The sequence below is a fragment of the Sinocyclocheilus anshuiensis genome, unplaced genomic scaffold (assembly GCF_001515605.1).
Source record: "Sinocyclocheilus anshuiensis isolate Anshui unplaced genomic scaffold, SAMN03320099.WGS_v1.1 scaffold429, whole genome shotgun sequence".
Taxonomy (NCBI): Eukaryota; Metazoa; Chordata; class Actinopteri; order Cypriniformes; family Cyprinidae; genus Sinocyclocheilus; species Sinocyclocheilus anshuiensis.
The window spans coordinates 102508-117527 of NW_015539859.1; the positions used below are offsets into that span (position 1 = coordinate 102508).

Consider the following 15020-nt stretch of genomic DNA (forward strand, 5'->3'; position numbering starts at 1 on the left):
GAAGCTCTAAGGCAGTGCTGGAAAATAATGGTGGGCGCACAAAATATTGACACTTTGGGCCCAATTTGGACATTTTCATTTAGGGGTGTACTCACTTTTGTGGCCAGTGGTTTAGACATTAATGGCTGTGTGTTGAGTTATTTTGAGGGGACAGCAAATTTACACTGTTATACAAGCTGTACACTCACTACTTTACATTGTAGCAAAGTGTCATTTCTTCAGTGTTGTCACATGAAAAGATATAATAAAATATTTACACAAATGTGAGGGGTGTACTCACTTCTGTGAGATACTGTATATATATATATATATATATATATGTGTGTGTGTGTGTGTGTGTGTATATACTCTATATATATTGAACGATATCTTATATATCTGTATGATATATGATATGTCTTATGATATATCTTTACATTTTACATGAGTATAATGTTTATACATAGTACATATATAACCCAATGTATAAACAGAAAAAAAAATCAGGTAGTTGGTTTTGATTTGACATATAGCGTATAATGCTTTTCTGTATATATGCGAATAAAGTTGGATATTAACTTTATATATAGAGCTGCACCATAAATTCAGTTTGATTCACACACGGATAAAACTTAATTTAAATTTAATTTACATTTAAGAACTTACTTGAGTGCTTATGATATTTTGGGAAACACCCAATAAATGTTATTATATACAATACTTATGATTCATCTTTAATGTTTGAAGGGAAGATTCTGTATTACGTAATATCTGCCCAGTGTTGTTTCCCATTGAGCTGCATTAGTCACACAGAGCAAAGAGACACACACACACACACACACACACACACACACACACACACACACAAACACACACACACACACACACACAAACAGTCTGGTGCACTATCCTTATAGGAACTCTCCATAGGCGTAATGATTTTTATACTGTACAAACTGTATTTTCTATCGCCCTACACAAACCCTACACCTAAACCTACCCCTCACATGAAACTTTGTGCATTTTTACAATCTCAAAAAAACTCATTCGGTATGATTTATAAGCTTCTGTACCCATGGAGACCTCAATTTAGGTCCCCACGGTGACAAAAGTCCCCATGAGTTGGTGTGTATTCAGATTTAAGTCCTCACCAGTGTAGAAAAACACACACACACACACACACACACACACACACACACTCAGACACACGCACACACACAGACGCAGTCCAGCTCTGTATGCTGGCACACATTTTATCTTGTTGATGCAAAAATTAAACATTAATGCCTGAAAATAAGGTTGTTCTTTTACAGCATGTTAAAGTGTGTGAAATCTATTGAACACAGGGATTCTCACCCAACCAACACCACTATGCTAACAGATTTGTTCAGCTCTGCAGTTGTTGCATTTTGCAGCACGTGTAAAAAGAATGGCGATATGTGTCCATCATGATTATATATTGTACAGTATTGTGACTGCAGTTGGCTCACCAAGGTAGCAACAGGATCAAAATGAATATGTATCTTTCTCTGACTCTTTATTATAACCGAATAAATTTAGGAAGCTAAGAAAGTTAATCCAGGGTTTAGGAATTGACAGTGTCAAACACTGAATTGATTTTTTTTTTTTAATAGCATCTAGTCACCGTTCACTTTCATTATATGCAGAAGTGTAGCATGAACATCCTTCTTAACATCTACATAAGAAAGAACAGGAATGGCGTTTTTTTTTTTGTGTGAAATATGCTTCTTGTTGTTTGTTTTTTCAGCTGAAAAACCGTGCTGATGGTCCTTTAGAAAACTGCACCAATGTTACAGTCTCACACCAGCGGCAGACTGACGGCCATAATAATTATGTGTTGTGTCAGTATGTATGCCATTATTCTGAGGATAATAGCTCTCTCTTTTTCTCTCCCAGTTAATGAGTACCTGTTCATGGTTCAGGCCCGTGGAATCCAGATCCGTGAGAATGTGAGGAATATGGGAGCTCAGGTTCTTGAGCAGATGGTCCGCAGTGCCTACAACACCACTGGCACAGGTACGAAATACTCCTGATATATTCTCATCATTGTTATGAAGAGCAGAGAACAGACCACTTATCTCGCTTCCTATAGAACATCCCGTCAGCAGCAATGACATATCCTCAGGAAATGAAGGCATTATATCCTTCTGAGACCCACCAAAATAAGCAGTTTTATTGGAAGACACTTTAGCAAATAATGTTTTTCATTCATAAAACAAGGTTAAAATTTAAGCCAGTGTTCAACTTTAACATACTTTGCAACATCGATTCAATGAAAATGTTTAATAAGATGTATAAAAAAACATGTTTGTATTGTGTTGTTGAATGTACACTTGTAAATGTATAACTATAACAAAACCAAAAGAGGGAGTTTTCATGGCCAAACCCCCAAACAGGGTGGGATTTAGGATACATATATATATATATATATATATATATATACAATAAAAAACCAATGGGCAGAAAAGAACTGCTGAGTCTTGGGAAGACAGTTGGGGTGTCTGTCATGTTTTACTGTGTGAATGTTTGATTCTCTTATTTTCTAGACTATACATATGAGTTTAACTTAAGTGAGACAGATGTTCCCACCAGTCCTTACCTCCCGGAGGGCTTCACATACATGCCTGATCAGGTCTGCCCGGAGAAACTGCCCTCCATGAGTAAGTGCAGAAACGTAATGTTTCTTTCGGTACTCTTGGGGAAGCACGCTTCAGAAGCACTATATGATCATTTCCGTCAGTGAGTGAGTTGTTAAAGCTGATAAGAGTCATTTCATTAATGAGAATCCTCCGGTTGCACTTTGCATTTTTTGATGAAAGAATACAGCCGTTGAAGAACCATTAACAGAACCAGAAAATCATCCATCCTATGTCACCCTGAAGGGGGTTATTTCACAACAATGAACAGACATTAAATATTACATGACTACCAAATAGAAACTAAACGCACTTGAAGTATTTGAAAGTGGTTTTGGAATAGAGCTTGTACAGCTTTGTTTCTAGTGTCGCTAGCTGTAATTACAATGAATGTGCTCACAACGCTCACATAAATGCTGGTATGATTAACAGCAGTTATTACAATATGCGTGTTCTCACTTCTTGTCTGTCAGAGGGCCAGCTGAAGGTGAACATGAGTGAGATCGCTCTAGAGGAGGTGGAGAAATTTCTCAAGAAGGCAGATCCAAGTCTGTCACGCGGGGGCCACTGGAAACCGCACGACTGTCTCCCACGCTGGAAGGTTAGTCACTTGTACTTGCTGCTGCTGTCAGACTTTGAAAATAAAAAAACCCTGCTATCTCTTACCTGTTTCTGTGTATGTGTGTGTGTGTGTGTGTGTGTGCGTGTGCGTGTGTGTTTTGTGGTTGTGGTCTGAGGGGCAGAAAAGGCTCTGTTGCAAGATGAGTCGAGGCTCCCTGTAAAGTCTGTTATTTTTTAAACGTCTGTCATTTGCTTCTCTTTGTGTAGCTATATACACTGGGACCCAGTATTCATAAGTTTTCATTTGGATGTAAAATGATTATGTTGAAAACAATTGTTTCCAAATTAAAATGTTTTATGCAAGAAGCAGAATAATATTTTTTTAATGAAATAGTATATTATTCGATATAGTAATACACATATTGCTACACGTCACACAAAATCTCTTTTCTAAGGCAATTTAAAGCACATATGGGACAGTAAAATTGTGATGAAACCGTTTAGTCATTGAATCAGACTTAGGAAACAATTAAAATGGATAAAATGACAATTGCATGGAAATGAATCAAACTCTTATAAGTATTTTTTTTCTTTTTTCTTTTTTGCATTTGTGAATTTTATATAAGATACAACATTGGGACAACCTTTAAAAAACATCTAATAAAAAGTGTGCTAAAATCATGAAGATATTTACAATATTGGACATTTTCAAATTGTCAAAAAAAGTCAAATCAAACATATCTTTAAATATTAAATATTTATCACCTAGCCCTGACACACACATACAAATGCATCTTAGATATTGTAGCAGCAATAGAAATGTGGTAAAATTCTTAACTTTGGGGATCTTTGACACTGAAAACAGATATTTCTTGATTTTTTGCAATCATTTTCCTATGTGTTTTAGGTGGCCATCTTGGTTCCTTTCCGTAATCGCCATGAGCACCTCCCCATACTTTTCCGACATCTGATCCCAGTGCTTCAGAGGCAGAGACTGCAGTTCGGTTTCTACGTCATTGAACAGGTCAGGAAAAAAAGCTGTCACACTGTACAACCTTGTGTGGCTCAAGTATCCAAATTCTTCTTACAGCAACTGTAAAAATGTGCAGTGTTGGGGAAAGTTACTTTTAAAAGTAATGCATTACAATATTGCATTACTCCATAAAGCAAAAACAAAAGTGTTGCGTTTATAAATTTGTTCAGTGTATATATACTGTATATATATCCATCTTTAAATATTCAATATTTATCACCCAGCTCTGACACATACAAATACGTCTTAAATATTTGAATGTCTGTAGCAGTAATAGAAATGTGGGCATCTTTGGGCATCTTTGACACTGAGAACTGATCTTTCCTCATTTTTGCAGTCATTTTGCTATTTCATGTGTTTTAGGTGGCCATCTTGGTTCCTTTCCGTAATCGCCATGAGCACCTTCCCATACTTTTCCGACATCTGATCCCAGCACTGCAGAGGCAGAGACTGCAGTTCGGCTTCTATGTCATTGAACAGGTCAGGAAAAGGAAAGTTGTCACACTGTATAACCTTGTGTGGCTCAAGTATCCAAATTCTTTTTACAGCAACTGTTCAAATTTATATAGTGCAAAAACTGTTTGTGCAGTATGGTAGTAGGTTACGCTATTCTGACCCATCATATTTGGACTGTCACACCATTTGTCAAGCTATTCTAAATTGTCCCATTGAAACACAGCCGAACATAAGATTGCTTTTACAAACGATTTAAAAAAAAATCTTTTTTTTTTTTTAAAGTAGTGGTGAGAGTAAAGGTAAAGGAAAGAAAGTTGAATGTTTGTGTGTGTCCACAGGCAGCAAATGAACCGTTCAATCGTGCCATGCTGTTTAATGTCGGTTTCAAAGAGGCCATGAAGGACTTGAACTGGGATTGTGTAATATTTCACGATGTTGACCACATTCTGGAAAATGACCGCAACTACTATGGATGTGGTGAAATGCCAAGACACTTTGCGGTCAAACTCAACAAGTACTCTTACATGTACGGTTTCATAGCACACTGCTTTCTATGTATGTATGATGTTTGGTTGTGAATAAAGATTCGGATCTCTCTGAACATGCAGGCTTCCGTATGAGGAGTTCTTTGGTGGTGTGAGTGGGCTCACCGTGGAGCAGTTCAGGAAGATAAATGGCTTTCCCAATGCATTCTGGGGTTGGGGAGGGGAAGACGACGACCTTTGGAACAGGTACAAAGTTGAAATTTTGAAACTGTTAACAGGATTTTGCAACGCAATGATCTCATGTCTTTTCAAAAGAGTCACTCCCACAAAAGTGGTCTAGCAGTCGGTTTACTGTAAAAGATGATAGTAATGCTTCCTGAACTGGACTGGACTATCTGGATCCCAATAAATGTTTAATACGTACTATAAAAGGAATGATTGCCAACGGACGTTAAAGGTGCGCTCAGTAATTTCCCCTCAATTAAGATGGATTACACACACAAAAAAAAATGTTACTTTTGAAAAACATGATTTCCAAAGCTTAATTTTATTTTACATGGAGTGCTTCATGAGTGCTACTCTTAGAAATAAGTAAATTTTAAGTTAATTTTATTAAGTAAAGTTCAAGTATATTTTCTAAGTTTCATGTGGTAAGTATACTAAAATCAATGTTCAGCTAGTACATTTGTATCATCCCAACATCATACTTATAGTTTATTCACACCATGGAAGAATTGTCAGTAAAATCAGCTAAATGAAGATCTGTCTGTACAAAAAAAAAAAAAAGAGGTTCAGTTCCACCAACATACTATTCAATTATTCCAACCAAAAGCTGACTTATTACTATAAACTTGAACAAGTTTATGAGATAGTATGTAAAACATATGCTGGAGTACGCCAGTATGTGTGACACATAGGTTACTCTGTCAAAAGAGTAAACAAAACTACAAGCTAAGTAAGCTTGGAATATGAAAAGATCAAAAGATTAAGTACAAGTATAGGCCAAATATATTGTTCTGATTACTTGTCAGTATACAAGCCAAGTACACATAAGTATAAATTCGCTAAGTATTTGTCATATAAAAAGAAGACTAAAAGTATTTTTTGTTGTTGTTTTAAGAAGTATACTGAAGTATACTAACAACCCTGTAGAATAAACGTATTTTTCGTAACGGCAGCCAAATACCACAGTACTCCGCGTACTACAGCCTTGGGTAAGCCACCTATTATGAAACACATCCGTACATAGAGTAAATTCAACGTGGGTGACTGTGAATAGTGAATTTCGGCATCTGTAACCAAAAACTATTGCTTCTGCATGATATTGCATCTATGCAGTATAGTTTGCATCATAAATACTTAATTTAGTAAATATTGTAAATAGTCCTTCACTTCTTGCAGTGAATTGGAACATCGTTGACACTTACATGTGTTTTTTCCAGGGTTCAGTTTGCTGGCTACAAAGTGAGTCGGCCTCATGGAGACATTGGTCGTTACATGTCTATACCACACCACCACCGCGGGGAAGTCCAGTTTCTGGGCCGGTAAGATGAGGACAGCCCTTTTGAAACATTTTTTTTGCCATATTTCAGACGACATCCTGAGCACATGCAGTCTTCCTCCAAGTGCACACTTTGGTGACGTCGTATGAATTGTTGGGTACTAGAATGCAACGGTTCTTACATAAACAATTATTATGTAAATTGTTGCATTGAATTGAATTTCATGGAAAAGGCCCGATCTTTCGTAAGATTACGCCTTATTCATGAAACAGAACAGATTTCTTTGTTTATCATTCCTAAATCCATTCTTGTGTAAATTATTGAACTAAATGAACGTAAAATAAGAATGTCGGAGTAAATTAAAATTAAAACCATTCTTGCATAAATTGTGTCATTGACGAAAGCAACAGTTTACACAAGATCAGATCATTCAACATACAAGCACCAAAAAAATCAATTTAAACTGTTTGTAAAATCATATTTACCTACATTTTTGGTAACACTTTATTTTAGGGGCCAGTTCTCACTGTTAAGTTGCTTACTAGCATGCATATTACTAGCATATTGTCTGTTTAATAGTACTTATAAAGCACATATTAATGTCTTATTCTGTATGAGCATATACTAGATCCCTTAATCCACCCCTTACCTAAACTTAACAACTACCTCACTATTAATAATAAGCAAATTAGGAGTTTACTGAAGCAAAAGTCATAGTTAATAGTTGGATGCCAAACTAAAGTGTGACCAAATATGGTTTTATGAATGAGGCCCAGTAGTTTTACGGACATTCATTCTGCTCATGTTTCATGAATAAAGTCCAGTACATTACAATTTGTTCTGCTTGTGTTTCATTAACGGGCTGAAAGGCAAGGCCAAACAAGTTTTTGACAGGTTGCTGAAAACACATTTTCTCCTTTTGTTTTTCAGATATAAGTTGCTCCGTAGATCCAAGGAGAGACAGAGCCTGGACGGCCTGAATAACTTGAATTACTCCCCTCTAGTGTCCCGGAAGAGTCTGTACACTAATGTGTCAGTGACGCTCAGTCGAGAGCTGGCCCCTGTCGCCGATTACTGACATCACACAAGGGACGGGCAAGAGAGACCCATGCCACATGCTACACCACCATTTTTATAAGTTATTTTTTTAGGAAGGGGAGGGGATTTCACAAATCTTTTAATACTCAGTGCATTTTTTTTTTAAATTTCTTTCATTTTTATATATAGTTTTTTTTCTACTTAATTTTTTAAGCTAATTTTACCAAATTTTTGTTTATTTTCCTTTGCTACTCATCAACTGTGTGTCTATCATGTGAATGGATCAGTTCTTGAATCCAAAACCCCAACTGCTGGTTTACTCTCGTCGGACCAGTCAGATCCGACATGTGGTGTGTCTTCTAATCAGACTTCACCTGGGGGGGAAGTCGCATGTTTACAGCATGAATGAGAAAAGCTATTGAACAAGTTAATGACAATTATGCTGAACGACTTCAGAATAGCCATTGTAGGAGTTGAGGGACATGCCCTTTTCTCTGCCAGAAACAAGCACAGCTGGTTCTGTGCATTAGAATATAAACTAATAAATGCAGATTTATTAAAGAGATTTATTAAATGATCAATAAATAAGCATGCACTGATACTTACAGTAGATGCTACTAACATCACGGCTTTAAGTGGGAGTATTCGCTCATGAAACGTGGAATTTAATACCCTCAATCATTTTAGCTGTACAATACAAACGTGCTCATCTACCGCAGCACAGTTTTTAGACGTATTCAACACAAAGAGATTTCTCGACATTAGAATGACCCCATGAAATGGCTTGAAAAGCACAGCATCCTTTCCTGTGTTCATGTATTTTCCAATAAAACAGGGCGTTGGGGCATATCAAAGGGCTTGTACCTTTTTTAAATGGCCAGTAGCTTTTAGTTTATGATTTGCTACTTGTCATTTCTAGTCAGAGGCAAGCGGTATTGAGTGGGGGGACATTAAATTAAACTAAATTAAATTAAATTAAAATGGCACAGAAGTGCAAGATTATGGCTCGTCCCTACCTGCGTCACTGAACTTGCGACACAAACACAACAGAACCGCTAGATTTAAATCAGCACAACCAGCGAAGGATCGAACGCAACTGTTTTAAACGAGCGCACCTTTTTTTTAACAACCAGAAAGTTTTGTTGTCTGTTGCGGAAGAACAGACGTCCCTCTCATTGATAGCGGAGGAGTGTGTAGTCACCTCACCTCATGTGAGTGAGTTAGAAAACTCAGTTCAGCTATAAAGATTTACTAGAGCCAATATTTGACATTTTTTTAATTTTGAGTGTTGTTGCCTCCTGAACTGAATTTGGACAAACAGACTGTGCAACTCTATTAGACCAAACACACTTTGGGCCTCATTCATGATACTGCATTCAACAACTTCCATTCAAGAAATGTGTAGAAACACGTGCAAGTCGTTCAAGAAATATGACGTGACATTCATGAAAGCAGACTGAATTTCTGCATTATCATTCATAAAAACATTCTTGCACAATTCGACGCATTGATATTTATGAACAACTTGCACAGAAATTGGTTCGGTTTTATAATATCCTGAGATACAATGTCCACGTCAGTCATTTATGAATCATAAATGAGGCCCTTTGCTTTCACTCTTACCGTAATAACACATTCTCATTACACGCGTTTATGTCATTTAGAGATCTTAGGGGCTTCGTAATGCATATTTGTGAGCGTGTCCGTGTGCATTCTTCATATCGGAGAGGCTGGCCCTCGTATTTATTCATTCGTTTATGAACATATTTGTTTTTTTAATTAGTTTTAGTTAATTTTTACATATTTCTATCTTGTTTTACTGTAATTGTGATTATTTTGAGGGAAACGGATCAAGGTAGATAACTGTGATGTAAAAACAAGCACTGAAATATGTTATGGCATACAATGTGAGGCTGATCTTGGGAAGAGAGTCTGTTGCTGTTAAACTGAATGGACGGCTGTTTCGGATGATGACACGAGAGAACAGAGACTGTTCCTGAGCGCCCGCCCAGATAACCAATGGTGCTGACCTCACAGATATTAGAACTGTGCTGCCGTGGTACTTTTTGTCTTGTAACAGATAATTATACGAGATTGAAACTAATTACACTCTTGCTTCATTGACCTTCTCGGCAGCGTAATCTATCCGTGTAGCAGGTAAATTGTGTTTAGCTGGACGTGCGCTCAAGCAGGTTTTTCTAATGTTTGATTCTCTCTGTGTTTGACGCTCATGGAGTTTTGCGCCAATGTTTGGGGTCTTTTTTTTACTCATTTAATTAAAGATTAGTACTCTCACACCAAACCTGGTGCAATATGACTGGATTCCAGCACGATGCTGCAGAGTTAAAAACCAATAAACGTCCTCTTGTTTGTCAAGTTTGGTTTGGAATAAAAACTTGTTGCTGTATTGCGAGTCTAAATACACTTTACATCCATAAAAATAAGGCACAATTTAGGAAAGTAAGGAATTTTTTGTATGGATTTTTTATGATTTTGTTTATGAATCAAGGATTTGAATGTTTCAGTTCATTCAGTATGATTTTTTTTCTTTCTTTTTTTGTGTTGTGTTTTGTTTGATCCCTTGCTTCCAAATTATGATTACCATTCATTTTTTTTTTTTTTCCACTTTATAATTAGAGTTATATGTTTAGTGTCAGGAACAGGTTTTATTTTGTAGAATCAAAAGTCTGTTGCACCTGCTGGGTTTATTTAACTTCTATATATATATATATATATATATATACTGATCACAAGTCAGAAACTCCTGCCCCATTTTCTTTATGGGCCCCTTCATTGGCAAACTCCAGTCCATTATATAATCCATTCTGCTCCAGTTGAAATGACAGGGAGAGCAGCAATCCGTCCCTTGAACAACTGGCTGCCTTAAAACCTGTTAATTTATTCAATATAATCATATTTTTATTTTTTATAAGCAAAAATATTTAACTATGTTAGTGTGTTTTTTCACTTGTGCATATTGTGTAGTGTGTTTTGGAGCAAAAAAATGTTTTTAGGCATACAAAGGCATATAAAGGAACTTCAAAGATGGACTTACTATTAACAAAGAATTTGGAGCCCTTTAGTCAGGCAATGATTTGGTGCCATTGACCTCTCTGTGAATGCCATAAGCTGTATTTTCTATTCACTCCAAAATTATTATTATTTTATTTCAATCATAACATGCCTTAAATACTGTTTTTAGGATCATTTGTGATGATGAAGATGTTCCTCTATGACATTATCATGTCTTATTAAGATGATTTGTCAGCCAAACACACAAATTGTCCAAACCTCTGCATCCCGAAATGAATCATTCAACATTATTTGTATAATATCAAGACAACTGAAATGTTTTGAGAAAATAAGATGCTGTCGTCCATTATAAGGAGATCAGGTCTCCTTGAAGGGAAGTCATCTTCCACTCGTACAACACATCTTGGCCTTAGTGTTTCTGTATGAATGATCTTTCAATAGAGACACTTTCTATGATGTAAGATCTCTTTTTTTCTATTATCATTGTTGAAATGGCTGAAGTACACCAATAAAAGTAACTTTAGGCAATATCTTTTGTTATTTGGTATGTTTGAATGCTGCATTAGCTGAAGTGGGTGTAGTGAGTTTCAGATGTTAGAAAGCTTAAATGTAAGTCACCACTAAATGTAGCGATTTCAAATCTAAGTAGCAGCACCAGTGTAATGGCTTTGGGCTTAAATATTAATATTAATATTTAGTTTTGGTCACACTATTTTACGGGTCACCAGCCAGGAATTTCACCTTGACAGTAAAGAACAATCATGTAAGATTGTTGAATAAATAAGAATTATATAAATTGGAGGAAGTTGTAGTCTGACCAATCTGAAGGATTTTAGAGATATTGTTAACTTGTAGAGACTCTTATTGAGTTATCAACACAAGGAAGACACAAGTGTAATAAAAGGGGTTGTATTAACAAAAGGATAGACAAGAGTAACTAACAACTAATAAATTGGTACAATGAGTGCAAAAGATTGATAGATGCAAGTGACTGAGTTGGATGTTACTATGGACGTTATCTTATGGAAAGATAAACTGAAGTGTCCTGGAAGTAATAAGGCAAACCTTATTCTAGATTCAGCAAATAAATTGAGAGATTATTTGTTATTAACTGACATCAGCTATATAAGATCTAATGCAAAATAGATAATCATAAACTGACAATACACTCTAATGCCAACGGTCTCTGGAAAGAGGTTTGGAAAGAGTGATAGTTATGTTCTGCGTCTGGGCCGCGGCGTCTTCCACTTGTTGACCTGAGCCAGGCTGCAGTGGTGGCTCCACAGTCTTGAACACGATGCACTGGTGAACGATGAACTCCTGAGCACAGAGAAGGTCCTTGGTCTGGAAACACGCAAACAGAGGAGCCTTGAAGGTGAAGGTTCTGAAGTCTATACAGAAGATCCTGGCAACCTGGAACACGCAGGAGAAGGATTGCTTGAAGAGACGATTCTGAAGATCCTAGCAGTTTGGAGGATCACTGAAGAGAAGGTTCTGAAGTCTGTACAGAAGATCCAGGCAGCCTGGAACACGCAGGAGAAGGACGAGACGATTCTGAAGTTGTTGCAGAAGATGGGGGACACTAAGCTTGTGGTCGTTGTTGCTGTGGCAGTTTCCCAAACTCCCCAAATTCACTCCTTGCAGAACTTCCTTGTTTCTCAGTAGTACAACAACAGCAGCTTAGCACATTCCTCTTAGCACACAGTAGAGAAACAATAGCTTAGCACACTTCTTTGTGTTGAAGAGAACCTTTTCATCTTTCCTGAGAAGGAGGGTTTGCAAGTTGGCGCATTTCAGTTCCTGCGTTTTGATTGGCTGATGCTGTCGAAGGTGGCCGTGGTATGACCCCCTGATATTAAAGTCCAAGTTTAGAACAATGTCTTTAAGGTTTTTCCTATGCTTAATTCACTTTCCAAACCAATTCCATATTAACCTACACATTGTGCTGAAAATATGAAGACCAAACCTCAATGGGCAATGCTGATCATTGACCCATGCATTCATATATACAGTATATATAGGTAAGGTTGCATACATTGTTGTATCACACGTAGCACTCATTACGTATATACAGTTCTATAAATGGATTTGAAGAAGGTTTAATCAACTTTGAGTCCATTTTGTCTGAACGCATGTGAAGATGTGACCTTCCCTTGTGGCTTCAGAAAAAGGCAAATCCAGTTTGGTCAGTCTGAGTGGTCGTTCACACTTAGGTCTCAAAAATGAGCGACTGTGATCAGTGAAAGAGCATGTGGTGATTGGATCAGTCTTTGAACAATGGAATGCTGAAGTCCTCATTCCTGCCTTCCACAAATGGTAAGCTTGAGGGAGAACAAAGCAGCTCCTGAATGGGGGATACTGTATGTTAATGTTGTCTATCATGTTTTGATTGAAAAATGTATCTGTGCAATATTTCTTTAATAAATGTATTATGTTGCTGCATTTCTGTATTAAATGTGTTATGTTAATAATAATAATAAAAAAGTGTTAGTATAAGTAGTCTTATGCTACTCTGAACATAGCCGTTTACTGAGCAGTTCTAAGATCTGAATTCAGAAGTTTATTTTTTTGTGTTATGGTTAAGTGTGAGTCACATAGTTTGGCCAATTTTTATGTAGCATTCAGAGCATCAAAGGTATGAAACTTTGATTTTATGTAATATGCATTATGTATTCACTAAAAAAGCCATATTTTTTTATTTATACTTTGACATGATGTGGATACATTGACATGGTTTAGGTAAGAGTCCTTTGTGGTTTATATATATATATAACATTAGGTTTATAACATCTTTTGCAGTCTAACATAGTAAGCACGTTTTGTAATTATCTTCTGTCAGCCATCCCCTTATCCATTATCAAACGTACCTGTATGATGTTTGTTAAGTGTAACATTTGATGTTTGTATAACTGTAAGTGTGTTTGAGAGCGTCCTACTTTATGAACACGCAACCAATGCCACAGGATATTCAATAGAAAAAAGGGGGCAGGTGTTTGATGTTGGAAAGATGGCTTTTTGATGTCAGCCAAAAAAGGCTCTTTTTTTCTTTTCTTTTGAAGCAGTGAGAAGGTAATTACATGTTGTTTATTCTTCTTTTGGATAGCATAGCATGCACTGAATTGTGACAGTAAAATGTTAAGAAAGTACAGTAAATAGGTCATTTTGATTTCATGTTTTAGCTTGAAATTGTGCTGAACTTTTCACTCAGGGTGTCATCATCCAGTTCCATCTGCCATTTAATCAGATGCTACACTAAAACAGAGAAATTGGCATCCTTTTGAGTCATCCCCTAAAAATGACACTCCCTGTTTTTAACAGCATTCAGCACTCATCTGCTTCTTTTCAACAGACAGCTGCAGAGACTCAAAAGAGCTGTAGAAATATTTTTTTCAAAAGGGTGCTTAACTGTTTATAAGCAGATCTCTTAGAAGTGGTGAACGCCTCACTTCTTTCTGGGACTTTTCCAAACTCCCTGAAAACAGCAGTTGGTAACCCCCTCCTGAAAAAGAGCAATCTTGATAACACCATATTGAGCAACTATATAGACCAATATCAAATCTTCCTTTTACAGGCAAGATTATTCAAGTTTAAGATTAAGGTCCGACCACATCACAGCACAGAGACAGCGCTCATTAAGATAATAAATAACATTCGCTTAAACTCTGATTCTGGCAAAATATCAGTGCTGGCAGTGTGCGAACTACGGGGGAGCTCGGCTCCCCTTAATAAGACATGGGCTCCCCTGAAAACGTGATTTGTGAAATTTTGGGGGGTCTCAAAAAATATTGACGTGAATATTGTTATTTTGACGTGCAATTTCAGTTTTGTGTAATGTGATCATCGTGGATTATTATGTGTAAAATTGCAAATTTATTAATCTTAGTTAACGTTGATTCCAGCATTTACTAAAACATTATTAATCAAAAGTTGTATCAATTAATGTTAGTTAACTGAAACAGCAGACGTGCTGAATGAGACGCAGATTCACTCTCTGCCAGCAGGTGGCGCTTAAAGCGTTTCCTGGTTTCCGCTGTAAACAAAGCAGCGCTGAACTTATGAACTTTAATATGCATTATACAGAGGCAAGAGGAAAAGAAGAAATACCATCTAAACTTTTCTAAAGACAGTAAGTTCCCCTCAGACATGCATTCATAAAAACTCCTACACCTAAATGAATCGCGATTTGTTTAGCATCTCAACCGATTTGAATCGTCACATACTTGAATCGATTTTCAACCGGCTCACAGTTAATCGTTACATCCCTACTATATAGTGC

General features: G+C 36.7%; 1 protein-coding gene across 2 annotated transcripts in view; it reads left to right on the forward strand.

Moving 5' to 3' along the window:
* The window catches only part of LOC107684873 (beta-1,4-galactosyltransferase 5-like), a 24566-nt gene extending 15781 nt beyond the window's left edge, over positions 1-8785 (forward strand). The window contains exons 2-9 of one of the 2 annotated variants that reach the window (XM_016481242.1): positions 1897-2016; positions 2547-2660; positions 3110-3237; positions 4594-4710; positions 5025-5212; positions 5295-5417; positions 6614-6715; positions 7604-8785. In XM_016481242.1, the coding sequence (XP_016336728.1) occupies positions 1897-2016; positions 2547-2660; positions 3110-3237; positions 4594-4710; positions 5025-5212; positions 5295-5417; positions 6614-6715; positions 7604-7751 (1040 nt within the window). In that variant the 3' untranslated portion in view covers positions 7752-8785. The remainder of the gene's footprint in view (positions 1-1896; positions 2017-2546; positions 2661-3109; positions 3238-4593; positions 4711-5024; positions 5213-5294; positions 5418-6613; positions 6716-7603) is intronic. The other variant, XM_016481243.1, reaches the window with a different exon arrangement.
* Positions 8786-15020: the final 6235 nt, after the last annotated feature.